Source organism: Psittacula echo, assembly GCF_963264785.1.
Source record: "Psittacula echo genome assembly, chromosome: 7".
Lineage (NCBI taxonomy): Eukaryota > Metazoa > Chordata > Aves > Psittaciformes > Psittacidae > Psittacula > Psittacula echo.
In genome coordinates, this window is record NC_137740.1 from 11761875 (window position 1) to 11787980 (window position 26106).

Consider the following 26106-nt stretch of genomic DNA (forward strand, 5'->3'; position numbering starts at 1 on the left):
TCCCTCTCTTCATATATTTCCACCTATTTCTTACTATGTGTAACATATGAGAAGCTATTTTCCCCAAATGATCTCCCCATTCTATCCATTCCTACTCATTTCCTCTTCAGACACATTTCTCAAGGAAGAAATAACATCACGGTTTTGTTCAACATTTGCACAAATTTTGACTCTCATCATTCAAGAGAGGCAGAAAGCTGGAATCACTTTACAATCTGGCAAAGGCTGAAGGTCCCATCCCTTGTGAAAGGCAAATCTCCAGGTCCCTCCCTTTAAAGACAAGCAATGATCAATTTCCACAGCAGAATAATTTACAAGGCCCCCCAAAACAGTAGCGCACCTCGAAATCCTCCCTCCAGAAGAGTAGTAGCCCGTATCCTCTTCTGCCCACACCATTCATACTCTTCGAAGCGGTTGCCGTTCTCGTTCTCAATGTCCACAGAGTCATCCTCAGTCATGCATGAACCTTCTCTCTGCACAGAGTAAAGCAGAGGCACATCGTTGAGATGCAGGAAATAGCTCTTTGGGGTTAACAACTTATGGTGGAATGGAGAAGAAAAGCTGGACTGTTCCCAAGTACAGAGCGGACAGCAGTATCTACTCCCACCCCTATTCCCAGTGATCTAAATCTAGAAGTAAATGGGTGCTGGAAGAACTTGACAACCTTAAGATTAAAAGAAGTTGAGAGGTTCATCGTATTTACACATGGAAGTTTAAGCTCTGGTTCCTACACCAATGCTGGTGTGCATTTCAACATGCATTCCCCTGCCTTTCATGCACAACAACCCTGCCATGTAAAAGTAGAGATCCCTTTCATCCCTAGTGGAATGTTCTCCTATAGCATAATTTTTGGGTCACACTGATCAAAAGACCCCTCTCTTTACACCATGCACCTCTTGAGGCAACAAGAATGATTATGTTTTTATCTCTATTGTGGGCTTTTCCTGAGAAACAAGCACAGGAAGCCCTATCACAACTTTCTCCTTCCCCTAGGGCTTGTTCTTTCCTTTCAATCTTTGGGATGAACAGCAAGAGAATGGCTCTGTTCAAATGCACTTCCTGGAGTTCAGGTGGTCATGCAACATTTACAAATGCCAGTCTGTTACAAAAGAACCCAACCAAAAAAAAATTCTAATATTGTTAAAGGCAGAGATCAGAAAGAAATCTTCCTGCTGTGCTACACAGGAAGCATGAAGTCCTACAAAAGGCTTCATAAACTTCAATAGCTCTACCTTCACAGTCTACAACTCAGACTTCAGTAACAGCGAAAGGGTGCATGAAGTAAGAAAGTTACTAATGCAACAGAGGAGAAAAATCCAGAAAAATCCATCTTCCAAGACAAACAGAAGTGACTACACAGGTCTTAGTGAGACAGTTAGCATCGCCTGCAAGCTCAGCAGTGTTAGTTTTTGCCCCGTGTTAGGTCAACTGCAGACAAAGCTGGGAGTAGGGAGAAGGGAATGGCAGCTGGCGATCCTGCTGCGCCTCTACCTTTGCAAGGCATTGTTCCACATGCCTACTCATCTCCTCCTCGGATCCTGACAGAGGTCGGCTGCAGAGGGGACATACCTGCCCTTCGTCTTGCTTCCTCCGTTTCATTTTTCCAATCCGAGCTGCATGGAGAAACCAGGAAAAGAAAAACAAACAAAAAACAGGAAAGGAAGACATGTCAAGTTTGTAGTTCCACTCTGCTATTTGCTCAGCTCCAAATAATAAACCCTTGGCAGAAATGGTAAGATTTCACATCAGAAAACCCCTATTCTGACCTCTGTAAACAGTACAGTGTTACTTAGCACTTTCCAGATTAAAGCTGTAACCCATGGCCGAGAACAGCCCAAGTTCAGAAAGGCAGCCACTCACAACTTAATAACTAGGAGAGGAAATACCTGCTGCACATCCCCAGGTAAGTTAGTCAAATGGTTAAATTCTTTCTCTTGGAAGCCTGAAATTGTTTTCAAAGTGATCAAGCCACTGAATCCTGTTCTGGATTTTGCCTTCTAAGTCTGAGCCCCATCCACTGACACATCTATTCCCTATGCAAGAAATTGCTTAGGCTGTAGAAGGATGATGTAGCACCTGGGAAGCCTCGGAGAAGGTATTTAGTAGTCACTTCCAGGACCACCGAGCCTCCTGCACACCCTGAATAATTTCTTCCCAGAACACATTTCTTCCCAATCAAAAGTCAGAGCAGCATCTTAGTATCAGGTAACATTTACGGAGAGGAAAGCTCTTTGCTGTGAAAAATGCAGCACCTATGCTTAGATAGCTTCTGGCACTCTATTACTTTTATTTCACTATTTTCACACACAGGAAAACTGGGGGCTACACTGCCTTCTTGAGGGCATGCTCTGGGAAACTAACATGTCAGGAATCACAATGATTAGAAAAAGCAGCCAAGGTAGCCTGTTGCTTAATCCAATCTCTGGTTAATTTGAGCCATCGTTTAATGTGATCAAAACATCTGGAACCAAATCATTTGCATTAAAAAACTTCTGTCCTTTATTATGATGGCTTTAGGCAGGTATTACCGAATAACTCAATCACTGGCTGGAGGAAAGTCACTGTTTAATTAATAAGGAAGGTCAAAATTCTGAATGAGAGACAAGGAAAAGCCCAAGGATAGCCCATGTGATAATGAGAGATGACACCACCAAAAAGCTGCGTTAGCCAGAAATCGTTACTGACATTGTGAGCACTGCAGCATGCTCTGAAAGCCTTCATGCCTGAATACTGTAGGATCAAGAGCTCCCTGCAGTCAACAAGTCAGGGAAAGCTGCTGGGATGCCAGGAAAGGAAGGAACAGGGTACGTGAAAGTTTCTGTCAGTCACTGTTTTCTAAAGTCCATCAGTTTAGTGCATGCACATCACCAAGTGAATTATAAAGTTTCAGCTGAACACACTAACACAGACCTGAAAACCCTCTTCTAAGGCTTTCTTTTTGCCTTCTCTGGACTCAGAACTCTGTAGGTTAGGATATACTTTCCCACAATCCCAAATGAGGAGTATTCATCATCCCCTACACTCTCTGATGCTCCAGGATTAAGAAGGCTTCAAATTATTCCCTGGGCATTACTTTCCTTCACTGAACAAGACAGATTTGAGGGAAAATTCCCTGAAAAATAAATCTCCACTCCTGGCACCACGAAAAGGGTTCTGCAAAAGGGACATTCCTAAAATGCAACTTGAGATCAAAACAAGAGTGGTTTTGATACTTGGCGTTTTGAACAAGAGACTCTCAAGTGAATGCACACCACTTTCATTGCTCGTCTAAATTTTATTTGCTGAAGCTCCATAACCCTCCCTTTTACTGGGTACACCACACTGCCAGTTCCATAGCCCACCTGCCTCTCCCCACATGTCAGGTATCTCAGCATTCCTACTGGGGTATTTTAAGTTTCCCTTCTAATTTTTCTGCTTAAATCTGTTATCTATACTGTCAGCTCCTCCTTCAGAAGGTAAACCACACGACTTCCAGTCAATACAGAAGCAAACATTGTGAAGTGTTATTGCTAATTTCATTGTGCCCAGATTAATTATGTTCTGCTTTAAATAAAACAATGACCCCTCAACATTTCTTGTGTGTTTTCTCTCCCTTTCCTGCATCCCTTTAACATCATTTAGCCCAGTTCAGAAGTAGTCAGAGTTAAGCTATGCTCCTTCTGGTTTGTACTTCAGTGCAGAAGGTTTCTCCAGTTCTGGTTCAGTGAATACCTGTATCCTCCAGTACAGCTCTTCTGTGTAAGTTTAAGATGCTCTTTCCTTGGCTCACTAACTCTACGGAGCCAGCACAAAATAGAAGAGAATGCTGGAATCAGGTACGACTGGAGTATTCTCCAGCACACATCTATCTGACCAGAGAAAAAACACAGGAGCAAAGCTTCTCCTATGCTGATCGCAGACACATCTTTCTCTTACCTTGTCTTGTTTTTAAACAGGGAAATGTAGGGAGGTAGCAGTTTAATTATTCTGGTAGGACTCCCCATGGCAAATCAATTCAGCTCAGTCAGTCTGCCTGCCAAGTTTATTAGTCTTTTTAACTTTTTTACTGCTAACCTCTAGTCCATGCGCTCTACCAGTGACAAAAGGAAGATAACTTATTTTAGGCCTTATAAATTCTTGGGACCATTTTGCCAGAACAAGCACCTGATCTGCTGTCAAAATGTTATTGCAGAGCTGGGAACAGAACCTCACTCCACTCCAGCTCCATTCAAGACTCAGCAGACAGCTCCCATTCTTGGCTCATTTAGCTCTGCCATTTCAGTTCTAGTGCCATAAGTTAAAAAAGCCACTGGAAGAAAGAGGTGCTGAAAACAAATCCCCTGCCATTTTCGTTCTGTGGTCAGCAGTAGCAGCGTTGTGTCCATGGAGGCCCAGGGTACCCCAGGTGACAGCAGAAACCAGGAGGGAATGCTGCAGCCTGGAAAGCACATCCAAAGCAGCGCTGTCCCTGCCCAACACAACATGCAACCAGGCTATCACTTCCAATCAGTGCAGAAGGGCCAGAGCGGCCCCAAAGGCAGGGGGTGATTGTGGTGTTGTCCCGAAGGGGAGCAGCTCAAAAGAACACGCAAGTGAGACCACAGGATTGTTAATTAGTGTTGATAGATGCGATCATTTCTAATTAGCTCACTAATCCCTCTCCCTCTTGCTCCTGTCTCAGGAGCATGGGAGAAGGGGGGGAAAAAAAAAAAGAGCCATTCCCTGTTGTAATTCAGGAAGATAAAAATGCAGCCAGTGGGGGACTGGATGCAAGAAGAGGACGGAGCTCAGGGAAGGAGGCCTTCACACAAGGCTGACCCTCAGCCCCTCATTCTTGTCTGTAACTGAACAAAGACTCCATAGTTATTATTCCAGCCTTCTGCCGGGAGGTGAGGAGTTCACTAATTTTTATTAGCATTAATAATTATTATTAGGCCATCAGAGGGCTTCCAGCACATTTGAGGCCTCACTTTTACCAGACGTACATTACCCTACACACTGCTCGTGCTGCGCTTGCGTGTTCTCTCTCAGGTTATACTAAACCATCAGGCACCCAGGGAGTTTAAGTCATTACAACACATGAATGAGAAAGCAGCACATGGAGGTGAGCAAGAATTAGGACCTTCTGCAGGGGTTGAGGCATCAGTTGCAGTCTCTGACCTACATTAGGAACTGTGCTGGCTAAGAGAGCTGCTCTTCCCTTTCCTAACATAGGGTCTTTTGGGACAGCACAAGGTGAGAAGCTACTTTTGACACAAGAGGAAGAGCCAAATTGCACTTGACAGAGCCTCTACTTCTGAGGGCACACTGGTCCCTGCCTTCCCATGGGTGCAGAGATAAGTCAACCTTATGAGCGGAAGAGACCAAGGATCTTTTGTCACAACAGGCTCCCCACATCAAGGCTAAGCCTAAAGATCATGTTATTCTCCAGCCCGGCAAAACTTCCCGAGAGAAAAGCTAATGGATGTTAGCTCTCACTAGTACTCCCCTCCCCTAGTAAAAATCCACCTTCAGGACAGGGCATTAATTACCTCAGAAGTGCTCTTACACAGCATCTAGCAGTGGACACTATACAAACCTCTACCGCAGCACCAAAGGAGATGATTAAGTTACTAGCAATATCTCTTATGATTCCCTTCACCAGTTTGAGTGGTCCCCCGAGTCCCATGCAGACATCATTAGCAGCTCCTGCAATGGCAGGCCAATCAAATTAAGTGGAAACATTTTTTGTCTCCTTTCCAGTGAAAACCATCTAGCTTTCTTCCTCCCCACACCCATCAGCTACAACAGCACACGAAATGCTGGTGGCGGTTCAACAACAAAGTGCACTGTGGCCACCACCTCAATGGATGTCTGTCCAGAGGCAGGCTTACGGTCACCACCAAAACAGGAATCAGCTTCTCAGGCAGGTGCAAAAGGAGCTTTGTAAGGACCTATTTTACAACTGCACTGAAAATGCCAACTTTGCAAATACCCCTGAATTTACATTAAAGGTATTCAAGCACAAGGGCCAGCACCTGCTCTCTACAAATCTACCAGAGGAGTCATGAGGAGTGGTTATACCTGTTCTTGTTAGACCTATCACAAAAAACTTGTGTGGATGACCAACTTCTCCAACAGCATCTGACCAAAGGGAACAAAGGCAGCAATGGCAGAGCACAAAAAAATCTTAAGAACAAGCTAAAGCAAAAAAAACATACAGTCAAGAATGAATGTGTTTCAGACCTCACGTACCATTTGCTGCTCATCTACCCAAGTGAGAATGTTAAGGGCCAAATTCACAGAAGGGTCTCAGTGGGACTTTCACATTTACATGGCCAAACTTCCACACAGATGATTTTCAGCAACCTTCTGACACTCTTCTCCAAGGCTGGCACATACTTAACCTGCTGAATCCACGTTCTGAAACACTAACCCATAACATTGTGCCTCTAATTTGGAATGACTACCCGACCTGCTCTGCACTGCTGAACTCCATAAGCATCAATTTACAGGGTGGCTTAAAGTTTCCAGTTTGGCAACGCTGGAAATAAGGCAAGTAAAAGAAATGCGTTCTTTCTCACATGGGTTCATGAGGAATCAACACCTCATACTCCAGGGTTCACAAGGACTCAACCTCTGCAGAGTGAGTTTAGCACAGGTGAGAGGTGTGGGTTTAACTCACCGAGGCTGACAGGGAAGTTCAGATACAAACACTCAACCTAGAGTCTAACAGACAGAACATCAATCTCTTCCTCCAGAGCTTGCAAAGGCATTCACCTTGCTTACAGTTCAATTTAAGTCAAAGGTTTGACTTACAGAATTAAAATTCTGGACTGTCAGGTACCTGTGAACCATGTAACCATCAGGACCTAATCATGTCACAGCCAGGCCAACAGCAGCCCCCTTTCTACCTTCTCTTTCCTTAGCTCTTGTTGCACTTTCCCAAGTGATTACAACAGGACAGAAGACATCAAGGAGATCTGACAAGGCTCAAGCAAAAGCCGTGGGCAGCTGAGAATTTGAGTCAAGGATGATGTGTGAGAAGAGCAAATACAGTATATGCTCCTTTTTAGAGGGGGTTTTTCCAGAAGTGATTCTGGAACTCAGCTGGGAAGAAGCTTGACAGAGATACCAAGGTAAACATGTTACAACAATATTCAAAAGTACACTTAAAACTTAATAAACTCAAATGAAGTAGATTTTTCTTTGACAGATAAGGCTGTATTTTCTATACCCTAAATTTCTTCAGTGCATCAATAAGAATATGAAACAAAAAGCCAGGTATCTTTGGACAAGTCCTTGTGTCAGTGTAAACTAATAGTGATAAGGAAACCATTCTCACAAAGCAAGCTCCAAAGCTGCATGATGGATTAGAAGCTCATTAAAACACAAGACAGCATCAAATAAGCATTTTTTCTTTTCCCAGAGCATTCAAGTGTTCTCCATCTGGAGCAACACTACTTAAATAACTGTTCAACAATCATATGGCAAAGTTTACGAGTACCACACAGTTATTTTAGTGCAAAAAAAAAAAAACCGTGGAGGAGAAAACAAGAAAGCAAGCCGAGTTCAGTAGTCACAAACAGAAAGTCACAGACATAGAAAGGCGCAGTGTAACCATCCAGCTGGATGTTAGTCTAAGGGCATAGGATATCATTACAGGTATGTTTTGAGGACAGCAGTAACAGAATCATAAAAAGCTAAAGTCAGGAGGAACTAGTTCTGTTCTAGTTTGACCTTCTTTGTGACCCAAAGCATCCCTGCATCCAGTTCTGTAACGTCTGAGCCTAGTACTGTTAGGGTGTACTACAGAAAGGACAGGAATACCAGCATTATAAAGGCATTATATAAATCAAACAGATGCCCTCATTAGTTGTGCTCACTGTACCCCAAAAGGTATATATAAAACGAGTAAAAGGATCAGCAAAAGCAATGCAAACGCTGTTCAAAACCAGCATCCCTTTAGATGATGAGTTCAGATTCACAAAAACATCCAAGCACAGGGTCCAAGAGGAGTGACTGTGCTGAAGCCCTATTTTGGGCTATAGTGGAAAGCATAAAGTACTACTGAACCAGTTCAGCAGAGCATGCTGTCATCAAGAGCTTTCATTCATTCTGAAGGACTGCGCAACACCAAGAACCTCGCAAGCCTGGCTCAGATGTAGGGTTTTTTGGTTTTGGGTTTTTTTGGGGGGTATTTCTTTAATTTAAAATAAGGTAACTTCACATTGTTGGCCTGAAAAAAAGGTGGAAGGTGGGAGTTAACCCCATCTAACCAAAAATGATAAAGAAACAGTTTGACATCACTGACTCCAGAGACCTCTGTCACACAAAACAAGTCACTGCAGAGCAATACATGAGCATACTGCAGCCATCTGAAGTCTCTGTCAGGAAAAGGACCTGCCAATGCTGGCAGCTCACTGCACTCATCTGGGAGCACAGATGTGAGCACACCTACCAGCAGTTACCTGTAACTGAGGTACAGCAATTCACCTCTTTGTTGTACAACTGAACAGGCTTCCAAGAGCTCACAGGTTTCTGGCTTATATTTAAGAATCTGAACTCAGTTATGTATAACTTATCAAAGACCCTGGGTCATAGAAATGCTCCTATTTGCTTAAGGCTATGCTAAACATGTAGTACTTCAAATTCAAGCACACTATTTTGCTATCAGCACACTCTAAAGCCTTTTGCTATTTTATTAAAGCATCTCTATATTCTTCTGAGTAAACTGCAGCAGCGCAGTGTCACCAGTGTGAGCTCAAACTATGACAGCAGCAAGCTGTGATAACAATTCATAAACCTCCTATTAGCCTGAATAACCACATTTTGACTAAATAGTACTTATCAGACCAGCTCCAAGCAATACAAAATCAGATGCCAGAATATTGTCACCATTTCAAGTGTAATTTCTAAATTCTCTGAACTTTGGGAAAAGCGTTTCAACTTCTTCAGATCAAACAACAACAAAAAAGTATACTTTCCGTTTTTGTTTTCTGTTTTACTAGCACAAAGATGGGACTTTCTCTGAAATAAAGTGACCTCTGATTTGTTCTTTAAATACAAAGACACTTTTTGCGAGGAACACTTTGTAATTTGCTGCCAGGTACACCCAGAAATACAAGAGCAAAAGTAACGCACAAGCATCAGCGGGTTTGAGAGGGAAAAAAAAGCCACAACCAAAACATGACGTCAGATGCACGGACGCTCAGACTGCTGGTTTAAAAGTTTACTGCAAGATTCTGCCATATGAGCTATGAAAACACGGAAAGCTAGCCTGGAAAAGACGAGATGCTCGGCCCACTTACAGCCTCACCGGTGGGATCCTGGGGGCTGCCCCCCGGGAAGCCAGGATGAACGCGGACGGTTTCCCCCTAACCCACCCTGTGCGCCCCACCAGCAGCACGGTGAGGCCCCGGCGGGGTAGGCCGCAGCTCCAGGCCTCCGGAGGGGCTGGTTCACAGCACTTGGCCCAGCTCTGTGAAGTTCTCCGGGCAGGGGCAACCCGGCGGGGCGGGGGGAAGGCGGGGCCGCACTCACCGTTCAGCCGGGTCTGCCGGTTCGCTCGCACCCGCAGGAAGGTCTGCAGAGGGGACACAAGAGCAGAGAAGTGTCAGGGCACGCGGGCGCCCAACGTAAACAACTCGCCCCCCCGCCGGTAAACAACGCCGACCCGCCGCGTCCCCCCCCCCGCCCCGCGCATCACCGGGACAACGCACCAGCCCCGGGCCTGCACTTCCCCCCCGTCCTTGGCCCCCAGCACGCACCTCTTCCCGGCCCCCGCCGCCGGGCCCCCTCCTGCCGCTCTGCATAGCCGCGGGCGGGCGGCGGGCAGAGGGCCCCGGGGCGGAGCCCCCCGCACGGCCCGGGATGCGGGTGGATACGGCGCGGCCCGGCAGGCGCCGCCGATCAGCCCCCAGCGGCCGCCGCCATGTTGGCCCCGGTCATGTGACCCACCGCCGAGCGGGTGAAAGTTCATCAGGAAACCGGCGGGGGAGAAGCAATAAAGGAGGAAGTTCCCATGGCAACCGACAGGCGGCAGCAGGGCCCAGCGAGCCCCAGCCAATCAGAGAGCCGGGGCGGCTGGAACACAGGAGCGCCTGGCCAATCAGAGATCAGTAATAACTAGAACCCAGGAGTACTAGGCCAATCAGAAATCCGGAACCACTGGAACCCAAGGGCATGTGACCAATCAGGGCAATGGGGCAACTGGAACACTGGGGCAGATTGCTAATTAGAGCCCAGGAGCAACTGGAAGCAGGAAGCAAACTGGAAGTTGTCTATCTCAGTAGGGACTGAGCACCCTTTAGGCCCAACAACACTGGCAAATCAGGGCCTTGGGCCTGAATGTAACCCAAAGGTACTGGCCAATCAGCCACCAGGACCAACCTCTCCCCAAGTTTCCTTGCCCAATTAGGGATTGGGGGCCCAAGGCACCTGGCCAATCTGTGCCCAAAGCATACCTAGACCCGAAGACAAGTGGCCAATGTGAGTGCAGAGCTCCCTCCATGGACCGTGCCCCACCATGGAGTCCTGAGGGCTGCCTCCAGTGCCTGTCCCTGACCACCACCACCAGCAGTGGCTGCAGCTGGGGTTCTTGCCCATGTCTGTGGTGGGGGATGCCCCAGTGGAGCAGCCTGGGGTTAGGACAGAGCTAGGGGATACAAACTGGGCAGCAACTGATCTTGTTGAACGTGTCCCTGCCATGGCAGGGGTTGGAACTGGGTGATCTTAAGGTCCTTTTCCAACCCGAACCATTCTGTGTCTCTTAAGACGATGGGCAGTTAGCAAGTTCAGGTGCTGGCAGGTGAGCTTTGCACAGTGCTGACCTGCATCGTACACCCCAGCTGGGTCTGCAAGCTAAAGTGCCACTGTATTTTCATACATGTGCTTACTTACAAAATCAAAGCTGCTGATTGTTGGTTTTACCCTGTTAATTAATAAAGCTGCCTTTCAGGAGGCATGCTCACTGCTGAGCACAGGGAGAGGAAGGTGAGCCTTCCCTGGACAAGGATTTTAGGCTTTCTGTTACACTTACTCCTCACGTTATCCAGTCACAAGCACTCTGTGGGCTCATCTGACCCATGCAAGATGGTCTCCTTCGGAGCCTGAAATGTTATCTTTGCAGTACAATAAATGACTTATAAACCGCTGTTTATTTTTCCACTGGGGATTCAGGGCTGTACCTAAATCTAACTAAAATGGCTTTATTTTTACTGGCAGCACAGGAAAAGCCCCAGCTGACAGAACATACTGTGTCAAAGAGGAGCACCCCACCCTGGCCGAATCACAAGGTCCTGCACTACACCAGCTGCCACCACCTTGGTCTGATCAGTGTGCCTGTACCAAACCCCATCAAGCAGGTTTGGCCAAGAGGATCCCCCCTCCCCACGTCCCGGAGCCATGCTGCCACCCCCTCTGCAGCTCCGTCTCAGCATGGGGAGCAATGCAAGCAGCCCGAGTGCTGTGCAAGGCCGTGGTCCTGTAGCACTCCTGTTCATAAATCTTTCTCTTCCCCAAATATCCCCATGGAAAATAAACACGATGACGAAGAAAACCGAGCCACAGGAATTCTGAAAACCTATATGCCAGTAACTCGCGTTCTAGCACGTTACTAATACGCCGTATATCCGCAATTAGATCGCAGATAACACAGGGGACATTCATAATTCCAGCACACCTCTGCACATGGAAAGCTAAATTTTGCAGCCCTTAAAGTCACCACCGTGCGAGTCTTCTGCTCAGCTTCCTGAGCATTTCCCTTGGTAAGCCAGGAAGACTGAAGTCTCATTCATATTGTGGCTTTATTAAGGATACACTGAGGCTTTACACCAGCCTGACACCCACTCTGAGGTCCCTTTACACTGCCAGAGCAGCATAACGCAGCCAGCACAAGCGTAAATGAAAATCAGGCCCCAGAGGTTTTTCCTCCCTGCAGTGCAGACTTACAGCTCCCATTACACATTTGCATTAAGGGCTGCAACCCTCCATAAAATACATTCACAAACTTAAAACACATTAGAGACCAGTTAAGCTCAGCGCACAGAGAGGGCTTCTGCTGAGAAGAGTTGTCCTCAAGTATGACATAATAAAAACGTATAGGAACAGAGGACTGCAAGGACTGGTGGAAGGGAGGAGTGTTCTCCAGCAAAGGGGTCATGGCAAAAGTCTCTTCCATGTCCTTTCAGAAAGAACATGGTTTGTTTGTTAGCCTTAATAAACAGCAGAATTACCTGAATCATGCATTTCTCTATCTTCTGCAGGGTTTTGCTTCTCTTACTCTGTACCAAGTCTCATCTTTCATAGGAGGGTAAAGTGACTGTGATGTGACACCGAGTTATAACTGAAGGCTACATGGGAATATGTAGCAAACACTGGAGGTTCTGGTCTGTATTTGATAATATAACCAATATAGATAATAATGGGTGACAAATGTACAAATCTGCTACTCTCTCTCTATTGGTTATATCTTGGTTGTATACTGGGGGTCTTAACCGAGCAGCCCCAGTTGAAGCATGTCTTCCTGAAGACAGCAGCACTGCTCATCAACCTCTCCCTCTTCAGATCTAAACAGACCTGGCACATGCAATGTGGCTGATACAGGAAGTCCTGACCATTTGCCTGACCCTGGGCCCAGGGTCTCTCTGTAGAGCATGGCAGGATGCAGGGTGATGGGTGTATGCCTTGCTGGTACAGCCACAGCACACCCATCCTGACCATGTGGCAGACAGAGGCACGCTTGGGTCTGTGCTGAAGACCACCATTAATTTATCTGCTGCCTTTCAGAACTTACTTGAAGTCAGTGGCCGAGCACAGGCTTGCAGCCAAACGGTTTGGATGTGTGTTGAGTTGGAGTCAAGTGTGCCAGCCTGCCCCAAAATACAGAAACAGCAAGACAAGCTGTACTTGTGCTGCTGCCTTTCTCTTCTTTTGTTGCTCCATCTCCCTCAACTTTTACTCACTGCAGCGCAAGTCAAGACCTGCTGCTCCTCTGGGCAGACAGTGTTTTATAAAGCATGCTGGCATGACTATGGATGGTCTGAAACCATTTCTGCTTTGGGCAGGAGTCACGAATCAGTGTGCTGGGCAGCAGCACACCAGTGAAGTGGAGAAGTTTGGCCTGCTGCAGGCTGACATAATTTGCTGTTTTACAAAAAAAAAATCACTTCTTTGGACTTTTCCTGGTGGCAAGGGGTAAGTATTGACAAACACGCTATGGCAACAACCAAACTAATGGATATACTGCAACAGAAACGTCTGAAAGGATTTAAAGCAGTTTTGCATGGCTGTGGTTTGAAGCCAGAACTGGGGGCACTCTGCAGACAAAAGCACACTTTTGTAGCTGTGTGAGGGACCAAGTGCTCACGTCCCCGAGCTGCAGGCAGGCGAGCTGCGGCAGTGGTGCACATCCATGAGCCAGGCTCTCACACACAGATTGCTGTGAGCACTGGGGCGAGCTGGCTCCCTGCCTGAGGCTGAGACCAGCGACAGCATCCGCCTGCTTACCTGGTATCTGTCGGAGTGATGGATGTCATCTGAGGAGTGGGGTGATGCTGTCGGAGAATCTCCTTCTCGCTTGATTGAGGCCGACAACAAAATTGACTGCAAGAGAAAGGAGAAATTTATGCTGTGAGTGTTGCTGAGCTCTCTGCCCATTGCTAAGCTGTTCTCAAAGCCATGGAGAGCATCTGCTGGGCTGTGGAGCTGTGCTGTGCTGGACTAATGAGCTGGGTCTGCTCTTCCCAAGGGACCCTGCCCCACGAGGGGAATGGGATGCAGGGTCTAGCAAAGTGCAGATGCATCAGGCGACAGAGGGATGGTCATTTTGTCCTCAGGCCTGGTAACTGGGAGCAGAATCAGTCCCTGCTGGAAATGCTGTGTGAGGACCACACCAGAAATCCACAAGGTAAAGGTGAAGACATGCTGATATGGAGCAGGGCTTATGGGCTCTCATCCACCCCTCTAAGTGCCACTAAATCTCTCAATAGCTTTGTAAACCACACTAAAGCTCTCAGCACCTTTTCAGCACAACTACCTCTTCCTTCTGTAATGATGCTATTTATTTTAATAAGTAGCAGAGAAAAAAAGGGCCTTTTAGAAGGTTAAAAAGATCAGTGATATTTGAGACCTAAGAAATCACTGATAAACTTCAAGTCAATAGTAGGTAAGTCTAAATTCTACATACCGTGAACTCTAGTGGGAAAATTACTGCAGGAGTTTGACAGCATCTAAAAAACCGTACCCTGAGTTGCAAGTGAACTTTATTATTAGGAGAATTTGAGGGAAAAGTGCAATTCAAAATTCTAATTTAAAATATAAATTAGCTAAACTGGCCTAAATATGGCCCAATACATTGCAAAACAAAATGTGCACTGGAAACGCTGCTCTCCAGATGTTTGTTTCTGAGAATCAGCTGGCAAGATATGACAATAAATGACTGCTCAGAGATGTGTGTGTTTGCGAAGGGAAGTGTAGATATCATCTGAATTGGACAGGTCAAGTGTGGTGACAACATTATTAAAAAGCATAATACCTTGGAGAAAGGGAAGTATTCCAGAAACATTTGCCTCTGGGCTGAAATGAAACGTGAAAAAATGTGCATTTTTTGAAAGATATGAGCGAGTGGGAAGATGACTCAGCATACAAATCTGTTCAGTCAGCAGGATGTGATCCCCTGGGCTGGGACAGCTCTCTCAGTGAGAAAAGCTCAGTCAGTGTGGGCATGGAGGGAGGGCAGGCTTGGCAGGGAGGAAGGGAAGGAGGATTTGGGATGCTGGGTTCAACCCCATGAGCATGAGCTTCTAGTCTTGTCACTAGGGCAAGACCCACATCCCTGTGGGTCTCTGCCATAATGCCTGGCTCCGCTAGCTGTGCAGAGATGTGATATCCTGACAGGATGGGGGATTGCCAGCCCGTGGGGCTGTGGGCACTCAGAAGACCAGCCTCTGCTTCCCAGGGGAGACACAAGCAGAGCATGAGGCTTTCTAGCCTCATGTGTTGGCTGAACCCAGCTAGTGATGGGTTTTGGTGAGTGCCTCATTTATGCCTGGAAAAGCCCTCTGATAACCATGTGAAGCCACCAGGAGAATTTCTGCAGAGTGCAGACCCCATGACCCTGCTGTTGCTTAGTTTCTTTATTTTCTAAGCAGAGAATGAGGACCATTTTTGAAGAAGCAGGGTTACACATGCCCTATAAAATAGAGAGATGGGACCTCAAAGCCTTCGGGTGTGACTCAGAACAACATCCCAGATTACAGCAGTGTTAATTCCCTTCTCCTCTAATAAGCCAATGAAGCTGGGAGGGTTAAATCTGTTTTGTCTTGCAATGTATTCTAGAGAAGGAGAAAAACCACCCATCTCCCCGTTCCTTGGTGACAGACAGACAAACCCTCCCCCACTCCAGCTCCCCCCTCAGCTTCTGGTAGCTCTAATCCAATATTATTATGTGAAAAATGGTGGGGCTAGCTATGGAGACAGTAAATTAAACGTTATGTATTAGTTTTTAGCATGTGGTCCCAGGAAGAACACCGGCCCCATTTATTCCACAAACCTCCCGAGCACCATGGCGATGACCTCTGGAAAAACGCAGGGCTAAACTAATCCCAAAGATGTCAATCTCGAGGCCTCTTCTACATACACTTGCAGTTTAGATTAATAAACTGTCTATTTTTAAATTGTGTGCAAGCACTTCAATTCTAAATACCTCGCCGGCATGTTAAACACAGCGTTAGAGATGCCAAGTCACACTTCCCCTTCACTCTTAGGAAACTTGACTTCATTTGTTTTTCTCATTTCCGTGCACTGTGCCACGCTTTGCTGTTCAGGCAGCTGTGGGAGCAGGCAGGGATGCAGGCTCAGGGGCTAAAGGATTAGGAAAGGCACTTGCCGTTAGGATGACTTTCATTTCTGCATTAGGCCATACTCTTTAAAAGAAGCCATCTGAGTTTTGGCCTCTTTTTATCCCAGATTGTCATGTTGGGGCTGTTTGCCAATGGCTAAGTGGCAAGGATGCTTGGCCGCAGCACGCTAAACCAAGGATTTGCTGCCTTGTGGACACACACTGCTCAAACCCACTCAGGTCCTGGCAAGCAGGAAAGGGGCAGAGATATAATCCCCATTCCTCTCTGAAGCAGCATCTGGGAAGATAGCTATGGAGGGAAAGGGCAGCTTTACATGCTCACACTGCTGGGCAAACCCAAATTCTGGCATCCCATTCCAGAAACACCCACTGGTATACAGACAAGTGTGCCATATGGCTGTGTGGAGATGCTCCCTTTGGCGTGGTGGGAACAAGCCTTGACACTGAGATGTCCCTTCTCCCCCTGTGGAAAGGCCACCAGCCAGCTCATCCCAGCTCAGCCCAGCTCCCTTTCAGGGTGCATGTGGTGAAGGCCTGTTCTGGTCCCCCTTACCCTGGTATACCACAGCTCCCAGCATCAAAGACAGAGCAAGGGCCTTGTGCGAGCGGCTGTGCAGCCTCATATTTCTCCCTCCCCTTTAAATCATCTCTCCACTGGGTAAAGGCACTCTCTGCGGAGGTTATAAACCCTGAGAGGATCAGCCTGAGCATTACACCTGGGGCAAGCTAAATAAAAAAAGGTCACCGGCGCTTTTTAAACATGGACAAAAAAAGCAGTAAAATGTGTTTGGAAAAAAAAATCTGGCATTAAATCATGACTTTTTGCCTGGCTTGCCTCATTAAAAGTGGCCTTTTGGAAGGTAAAATTATCATTGTAAGTGATAAGATCTTTAAGAAAATAATTCACGGCTTCTTCACCCTTTAATATGATAGCCGCCACCGGCTAATTTTTTTCTTAATGGCAATGAGGCTATCAATCTTGTCCAAGCCCTGCACTCCCTCCTTCCTCCTGCCCCTCCTGCCATGCCGGGCAGCCATGGCCCTGCTCAGTGTTCCTTCCCACCCCTTGGAGCCCAGCTATGCCGTGCCAAGGAGAAGAGGCACGTCTGGATCTATGGCTTTACCCACTTGTGTCTATGGATCTCAGCAAGAAGCAGAGGCCATGTAAGCCTTGCTCATGCTGCAAAGTTCACACCTTGGTAGCTCCCAACACTCTCCATGGACCATGCAGTTCTGGACAGCATCTGCACATGTTTCAGCAGTGTCATTCAAATAAGGAACAACATAAAGTTTACATATATAGATACACGAGCGGGTATGCCATGAACCAAACGTGCTGCTGTGATCCCAGTCCATCGCTCTCCAGACCTGCTCCTCCCTGCTCGGAGGACAGCTGCACGGACAGCTCCAAGGTGATGCTGGCAAGGGCATGGGTGCCAACATGCCACCAGATCCCAGACCACAGGCACTCAAGACGTGTGTCCAGGGCAGCACAAGGGGAGGGTGCAGGTGTCAGGGTGCATCCAAGGAAATGGATGGAAATTGCCGGCACTCGTTGACCCCAGTGCCAAGCACTGCCTCTCGCCGGCAGCCGGGTGAGGTGTCAGTGCTGGGAGAGCCCAGCCCCTGCCTCTGACATTCTGCTGCCTCTCAAGGCCAGTCATCTGAGAGTATTAAAGTGCTGGACTCCTGCTTTCTGATAGCCCTGGAAAAACACAGGGAGTCTGTTTTTCTTAAACAATCCATCACAGCTGCTGTCAGCAGAACAAATACCCTAACCCTGCTTTTTATGTATCTATATAGGCTTTTTTTATTATTTTCTTCTATTTTGGCACAAAGTGTTCCCTGTTTGATGCATTCAGCTTTAACTCTGCTGTCTAAATAGGTACTTATCACTTAACATGGAGGTGATGGCTTGACATGTTTTCTGTCTCCTGCCCTCCCCTCCACGGTAGGGAAGCCATCAAAGTGTTGCTAATAGCTGTTATCACTTGAGAACTGTAACCCGAAAGCAATGAGTGATACCAGGCCTTGCTGTGATTTTACCCCTTAACTCTGCTAGCTGTTTTTTGTGTTATTCCTGGAGGATCCCTGACACAAAGATGCTACTATTAGAGCTGAGTTTCCTAGAAGCTTTTGGAGGGTCCACATTTGCTCCTGGTAAAGTTAGAGGTAAAATTACCTAGTGGCTTTTAGCTGGCAGAGGTAAAGGTGGGATGGAACTGAGGATGAAAGGCCTAAATGTGAGAACGGTGTGAGTAGTGAACAGAAATAATGGTAACAGCAGCTTCTGGCCATGGCTAAAAGATTCCAGTGATCTGCAAGCAGAATAAGCTTACAGAAATGTGAGCTACTGATTTATTTCTGTGCATGTTACAGTTACACCTGGGATTGTAATTGAGCTCTGGGTCCTCTTGGGCAAGACACCAGCTACACAGTATGGAAAAGGGCCCCTTCCAGCAGAAGTGCCCATTGGCACACCAGGGATGGAGGGGAAAGAGGTCTGCTGGGGTCTGCCAGCTTGTGCAGCTCTCCTCCGTCACCACATCCCTCTCTGCTCCTGATGCTGAACGCAGTGTTTTCCCCCAGCCCAATGGGAGGGCACAGCTGTTTGGCCCAAGGGGAGCAAGGGGCTTTTGTTTATTCATGGGGTAATTTGTTTTATGGAATAAAACCTAGCAGAGAGTGTTTTTTGGAGTGGCTCTGGTATTCATCACCCCATACTGGCAGGGACTGTGACCAGCCAACACTCATCCTATGTAATTTCACCTCTTTCACATATCTATGGGCTGTTCTTGTGTCCCTAGCTTGGCCATAGCTTTGCCACAAAGCGGTGTCAGATTTAGCTCTTTAATCTTTCCTTGTAAATCATGGTTACAGAGGGAGGGGGCACAGATACGGTGAGTGACTTCTGCAACTCCCTCCCAGTGAGCCAATGATACAAGAGAAGGAGTTAAAACCCCAGGGCCCTGACACCCGTCCCCTGTTCCTACCACCAGATGTGATACGGAGAAGTTAAATGATTGGGGCTAGAAATTCCATCTCCAGCGAGGCAGCTGGAAAGGGCTTAATACAGACATTCTGTCAAGGTTTAAGGCTCCAAATCTTGCTTGCTTCAAAGCTCTTTTTCCTTGGAGGGCTTTAGTGGTCAAATTTCCCTCTAGATGCTGTAATTCTCTCTCAAACTGCCCAGTGAAGCTGTAAAATCACAGGGGTGGGTGAGGGAATCAAAGGGGCTTCTGGCACTCTGGCTTGGTTCCCAGCAATGCTGGAGGTCTCGGAGCACTGTGCTGGCTGCCTGCCTGCAGGCACCCTCCGAGGAGCTGGGTGCGCACCTAAACAAACTGGCCGCAAGCATCTGCTGGGTGCATAAGATGGATTTTGTTGCTGGCTGCTCACATCAGTGTTTGTTTGCAGCAAGAGCCAGTGCACAGGCTGGACTGTTAGTGGGAAAGTGAATCTGCAGTCATATGTTAGGGAGCAGCAGTGGAAAACGAATGCTGAGCACACCGGGATTGCTGGGATGTGTCATGGAGCCCAGCCTCTTCCCCTTCTGTGGTCAGTACCAGCACTTTCACAGGGGATGTAAGTTCTCCTGTTAGATGACAGGTAACAGGCTGCAGCTGATACCCTGAAATTCAGGGGCTGAGACCTCTCTGTGCAGTGATGATACCCACCTAGATGATAGCCCATGGAGGGAGAGCCATGGGCCAGAGAGAGAGTGGCAAAGAAGTGCCCTTAGGAGGACCTGGGGATGCTGACTTTCCAAGTTATTGCTGGCTGCTCAACGAAGAACAGTAACACTTGGAGTACATGCTGCTCATACACCTCACCAACACGGGTTTAATTCAGCTTGTGCTCCTCTCCTGTACCATCCTTTGCAAGAGGCAGCCGAGGAAAGAGGGGAAAGGCAGCAGGAGAGCATGAAGCCCAGGAGCAATGCCCAGGGGACCTGCACACTGCTGACAGCTATGTTCAGACCCCTGGACAGCCATGAGCCTGGATGGAGCCTGCGATGTTGTCCATACACCTCTGAAAGTCATCCCTGCTGCCTGGTCTGCCTGAGACACAGCCTCTGGGCATGCTGGGCAGTGCTGCAGGGAAGGTGTCACCTTGACGACTGGGGACTCAATGGGCTACCTGGTGCTCAGCAATAAGAAGATCCAGCATCACAAGCCTTGGGGGGAGCATCCAAGCATGCAAACAGGGACAGAAACTGCTGTTGGGAGGAGACAGTGGTGTTCTCCTTGCTATCTTCAGGCTATAGGACTTCTTGCAGACACCTTGCAGCTACGTCAGGCCTTTTTCCCCCCGCAAAAGGCTGGCAGAGCCCAGCTTTCCTAAGTAAGTGGCAGTCAGGGTTAGATAGGAATCTCATCCTGGGGCTCACTGTGCAGGTTTGTCATCTGCTTGTCCAAGTGGCTTGTCCACTCTGGCATACCACCATCAATTGGACTTGGTCTGTAACAGAAAGCAAGTGAGGATCCAGAACACTGCAGAGCTATGTGGTGCTCAGTGTTCCCTCCAAGCTGCCTTCACAGGGAGAAAGCCCAGGCACCAAGCAGATGTGTTGGCTGGAGCCCCTCAGCTCGCAGCCCTCACTTGGCTTTCACTGCCTTCTCCAGCTCTGATAATAGAAGAACCTGATACAATAATCCCGCATTCATCACATCCCATGTTGAGTGATTGGATTTTCTTTGACATATTGCCATGAAAATTGACCCAGTGCAGTGAGTGACAGCTCTTCAGGGGCAGGAAAGCGGCACACGAAGAGCATGCGTTTACATTTGGGCTTTTATTGCCAGGAGAGATATTCCCAACTATGGGGATGGGATAGCAGCAAAGCCAGGAGACAGAGCATGCCCCAGGTGCACCCCAGGAAGAGCCTCAGGCCAGCACAGAAGCAGCAGTGGTAGTGATGCTACATGCGAAGGTCTTAAACGGGTCCTAAAGTGGTCTTAAAGCAAAAGTAACAGGGCCAGCCTGCACCCCACCCCAGTTCCCATGTCCCTGAGTGGAACCAGCCTGCCTGTGCTGCCAGGGAACGCTCTTGAGGATTGGGGAGGTGCAGCCCCTTTCTCCCACTGCTGGAGGTGGTGGCACTTTTGTTGGCACCAGGGGAAGACTGGCTGGGAGACATTGCAGCAGTCCCTGTGGTCCCTGAAACACCTTCCACCAGTGCTTAGGGTGGGAACTGGGACATGGAACAGGTCCCAGCTCTTCCTAGGTGGTTCCTGTCAGACTTCCAGTGATGCCCACACTGGGACCTGTCCCTCATCCCTCTGCCTGGGACCCCTGTTAATGGTGGCCCAGAGGCCCAGCTTTGTCCCCAGCAGCACTTTCTCAGAGGGACTTCACATCCCAATGGGCTATTCCCACCCCATGCTGCAAACACTCAGTGGACAGAAGGGGAAAGAAGCTTCATCTCCCCATCATCCTCCTCCTCAATCCCACCTGGTTACAAAGGGGTCTTTAATGCCAAGCTCAGGTGAAGGTGACAGCGCTGTGCCATCCCATGCCACACAGGACTTGTCTCCTAGCAAAAGCCACCTAGAAATAATGAATCCTCCTGGGCTGAGAGGCTTTCAAGCTCTCTGAGAAGGGAATGAAAGATTTCTTGATTTCACCCTCTCCCTCCCTGCTCTCCTGGCTTCTTGAAGTTAATGTTCTTAGCCCCAGACGTGACGGGCAAAGGAAAAAGATCCATGTGGTGACAGGGGACGATTGATCTCTTTTACATAGAACGACGCTCCAGTCCCAGTTTAATCCCCTCGCTCAAGGCAAATGGGATTCTTTGTCAATGGAAACTTCAAAAGCCCGGCCCTGCCGTGAGATGGACCTTCTTCTTTATCTGGTCTCTGTCAGTCACTCGCTGTGTTTCCCTCCAAACAGCTATCTGTCTTCCTAGCCATCCTTCTCCCTCGCAGGCGATGTGTTTGGGACTGTTGAGTTATCTACACTCAGACCTGATGAGGAGGGAAAAGGAAACTTTCAGAGTCCAGCTGCTTTAATTTTGTGAGTGCCCTTTCCAGCTTGTTTGAAACATCCCAAAGCAGCCTCAAACTGCTTGGAATGTGTCACCAGAAGGGTAAGAGAGCCTGGACCACTTACTTTTGCCCCCCTTGAGGAGCACAGTGTGGTTTCCAGAGGCTGTGCAATGCCCAGATGCCCTGCAGTGCTCCCTGCCACCCACTTTCCTGCCCAAGCTCTGGTCCTTCTCGTATGAAGTCCAGCTAATGGTAACACTAATTAGTGAATTATGCCCTCCACAGTGATGCTCTGTGCATTTTGCAGTTTTACATTCTGAGCTAAGTGGATGGGAAGTGGGTCTTGGGGAGGGGGATGCAGCTGAGATGGGGTCTTTTAGTGATTTGGGCTCCTCCTCAGGTGTGCTTTGCTCCCCTGAAACAGTCCCGCTCCCCTCTTCCAAAGCTGGCATATGGCTCTGGCTCCAGGAGCTCCTGCACATGATTTCCCAGGCTGAGCTCAACCTGCATGTGATCAGCTCTCATTAGCTGTCATTAGACACAATCTGGAGTCCCTGAGCCCACTGGGTCCTAAAGTTTTGCTGTCCCCTGGCTGCATGGGGAATGAGAAAGCTGTGTGTGGGTACTTGGCTGCTCCAGCCCAGTGGAACAGCAGCTTCTCCCAGCACTGGCTCCCATAGTGTGGCTACCTTCCTGGAACACACCGAACAGCAATAGAGGGAGCAGGCTGGGAAGGTGATGGGGTGTAAAAAGCATCCCTCTGAGGGAAGGAAGTGTGCTGAGTTGTTCTCACTTACCTTGGGGGTGCCTGCTGCCATGGCATCCTTCAGGATGGAGCTCTTGCTGCCAAGAGAGAAGAGAATGGAATCAGAGTCATTGAAATACTGTGGTGGGCAATGTGGGAGCACTTTGAGGGATCTCACAAGGTCCCTCCTTCCCCAGACCAAGGAAAGCCTCCTCACCCTGACCAGAGGGGCACGGAAAGGAGGGCAGCTCCGACTGTTTCTCCAGCTGGGATAAAATGGTCCTACAAGTGGAACCTCCAAAACCCAGACACACAATGCAGAGTCAAATCCTGGCTTTCCCCTCCTTGGGGTATTGCGTAGCTTCTCTCTCAGCCCTGGGGAAAATGAGACCAAGCCTGCAGGGGCACAGGGAAGGAAGCCAAGGAAAGGGGAGCGGAGGATCAGGAACCATAAAAAAAGGAGGGACTGAAAGAAGGAGATGAAATCGGCATAGGAGCAAGAGAGAGATCCTCACAGCTCCAACCGCAGCGTGGGGGCAGCAGCTCTGCCGGAGGATGCAGTGATTTGTTAATTCAGCTTGGTCCCCATTTAGCAGGAAAGGAGGTCCCCGCCACGCTGCTCCGCCTCGCCTGCCCTCGCCAGCGGGAGATGCTATAGATTTAATAACACCTTCCCCCCCCTCCAGACAGGTTAAACTTGAAACAATTACATATCAAAGCCGACATGGCAGGGAGGCCTGCACTGTAATTTTTTGGTTATTAAAGTAATCTCTCTCATGTAAATTCTCCTGCTAACATGCTGCAAACAGCATTAGGAAATAAATTATTTCCCCATGATTCGATTTGTCAATGCAAAGCACCTGCAGCAGGAAAAAGGCTCTTGAAATATGTTGCCAAGCCCAGTGCTTGGGCTTGTAAGTGCATGCCGGTGGGGTGGCTGGCTCCCAGCTCCCCATAGCCCCGGGGAGATGATGGATGGGTGGGTGTGTGGAGGGGGGAGGCTGGGGAAGGAAAGGGGGGGAATGGAATTGTGTTTAATAACAAAATTTGTATGCAAGCCTGCATCCCAGGCTAAGGATGAGTGATCGGCAGCCAGAAAGTATTAAAAAGCCTCGCTAAACAGATGCTGACAATAGAACAAGACATATCAAATCAGATCTACTTCAGAAACATTAATATACACACGCACACACGCTCGCCCGCGCGCGCGCGCCCGGCTCTGCACACCCCGTGCTCCTTTCTTCTCAATCACAGCAATATGGGAGACATCAATAAATTTTTATGAGACTTTTAGAAGATCAACACGGTACTAGATGTGACAAAAAAGCAATGTGCCTGTCATGTTCGCTTTGTCGGGGACACTTTAGCCCCAGATGCCGAGCTGCAGTGCCAGCAGGGAGAAATTGAATTTGGCTGGCTTTAATCTGCCTTGATTTGGCAGATGGCTGGGTGTTATGAAATGAGCAGGGATGGAGGAAGGTGTTTTCTCCCAGGGCTATGGCCCCCTCCTCTCCCAGTGCCACCGCCCTCACCCCTCATCCCAAAATGTGGGGAAACACGCAGTTATCCATTGCCATCAGGTCACCCCAAATGCTGCAGCTCTGCTCCTGGAGCAAGTGACTGCAGTTCCTGGGGACCAGGGATCACAGGCTGCAGTATCAACTCCCTCATAGCCCTGCTTCCCTGAGGGAATGTGCTGCTGGATGCTTACTGGAGGGTGCAGGATGTCCCCCAGTTCTGCTCCCCTGCTCTAAGGAGGTAGCACAGAGCAAAGTCAGTCCCTGCTGTTCCCTGAGATGCAGCCCTGGCACCAGCTCCAGCCTGCACCCAAATGCATGTGATTGGAAAGATTTCTATCCCCTCCCCATCTCCAGCACTACCTTGAATCCCTCAATCACCTGAAGTGTGAAACAACTTTATTTTCCTTTTATAACCCAAACACCAGGTTAAAAAAACCAACTCATTTCCTCCCTTTTCTTGTTAAAGGTGTTTAAAATTATTCCTTTTCAGGGGAAAGAGGAAGAATCTCATTAATTCCTCCTAGAAATGGTGTTTGTGCCAGGAAACTGCAGTTTCCGGGATGGGAGTTTCTTTGGTCAGCTGAAGGCCAAGCTTCTGCTGTTGGGACAGATAAGGAAGAGGACTGATTTAGTTAACTTGACAAAGTTTACTTTATTCTATATTTGAAGGATTATTAAGAACCACCCCCTCCTCACAATTTAGCCCCACTCTTACTAATAAGAGGTTGCAATTGGTTTTTATTTATTTATAGAGATTGGTCGGGAATAGGCACAAGCCCCGGTCATCCAAGTCCCAAGACCCTGGAGTATAAGGGTGCTTTCCTCCATCCCACTAAACAACCCCCGAATTACAGCCGCTGTAGCCCCTTGCACCTCTTAAGGATGCTGGCAGCGGGCTGAGATTCGAAAGGCTGTCAGCAAAGAGAGACCTTCCCCTCCATAAACACCGCAGACAAATTAAAAATGGTAAAAGGGAAATCAAGACCTTTAAAGTTCAAACACTTTTTGGTGCCTTTTAAAGTTTTTTCGCTCTAGGCCCTTGCAGACAGCACAATCTTTGGAGACCTTGGGATTCTCTTTAATCACCCAGCCAGGCTTCAGTGGTCTGAAATGATTACACATTTACATAGTAATAACCCCAACACTCCCCACATTATTTCATGGCTAGCATATTTCCACTCTGCGCGTGATCCATGTGTTTTAAATTATAACCTGTACATAGGAAATTAGTTACTAAGTATGATATTCACGGGCTCGCCTGACACTTCTAATTAAGGTGATTTACACAGAATTATCCTATGAAATAAAAAAATGGTGTTTTGCTAGCTAATAAAATATAATTACTACCCGCTTTTCTAAGTTACAGTTAGTTTTAATCTATTTGGGGAATTGTTTATCTAGTTCATTACAACAAAACAACCTCTTTCCTTTTTAGGCAACCCCCCCAAAATACCAAAGATGACAAGAAATGCCCTGGAAAGACCCAGCAATTTGGGCAACCTCCTTCTCTCTCTCCTGACAACTTTGCATTTCCAAGTGATATGAGGCTGCTTCCTCGCTGGTTCCCTTTCTTGGGGCTGAGACACAAGTTCTGGTCATGCATTTGGGCATACCCACGTGTTTGAGTGCCCTGCATCTCTGTGAGGACAAAACAAGGTCCCTGCTCTGGTGCTGCGGGAGGGCTCTGTCCATCCTTGCAGCTGCATCACCCTTAATGGGAGCTGCATGGCCAGGTCCCCATGTGCCATAGGGTGCCCACCAGGGACCCATCACTCCTCTATATTAGGGCACATCAGCTTTAAGAGGATCATTTACTCTCAGCAAGACCCTCCGCAATGAAAGTGAGACTCAGAGTACACCACAGACATGCAGATGTCTTTTAACCCGAGGCAGAGATTTGGTTAGGAGCATCCCCAGATGCAACTGGGAACCCCCTCGCATCTCCCTGAGTGAGCTCCAAGGGGCTGTTCAGACCCAGTCTATATGTCATGACATCCCAAAGGGCAAAGAGTAGCTCAGCACACCAAATATGTG

The 26106-nt window shown here is 48.0% G+C and overlaps 1 protein-coding gene across 4 annotated transcripts in view; it reads right to left on the minus strand.

Annotated features, from left to right (window-relative positions):
• Positions 1-26106, minus strand: part of RNF220 (ring finger protein 220) — a gene marked incomplete at its 5' end in the record, with an annotated part of 217980 nt that overhangs the window by 49265 nt on the left and 142609 nt on the right. For 2 of the 4 annotated variants that reach the window (XM_080623510.1, XM_080623507.1), the window contains 5 exons: positions 341-473; positions 1492-1613; positions 9502-9544; positions 13468-13563; positions 22605-22650. In XM_080623510.1, the coding sequence (XP_080479636.1) occupies positions 341-473; positions 1492-1613; positions 9502-9544; positions 13468-13563; positions 22605-22650 (440 nt within the window). Of the gene's footprint in view, positions 1-340; positions 474-1491; positions 1614-9501; positions 9545-9728; positions 9904-13467; positions 13564-22604; positions 22651-26106 lie in introns of those variants that run through there. The other 2 variants (XM_080623508.1, XM_080623509.1) reach the window with 2 other exon arrangements.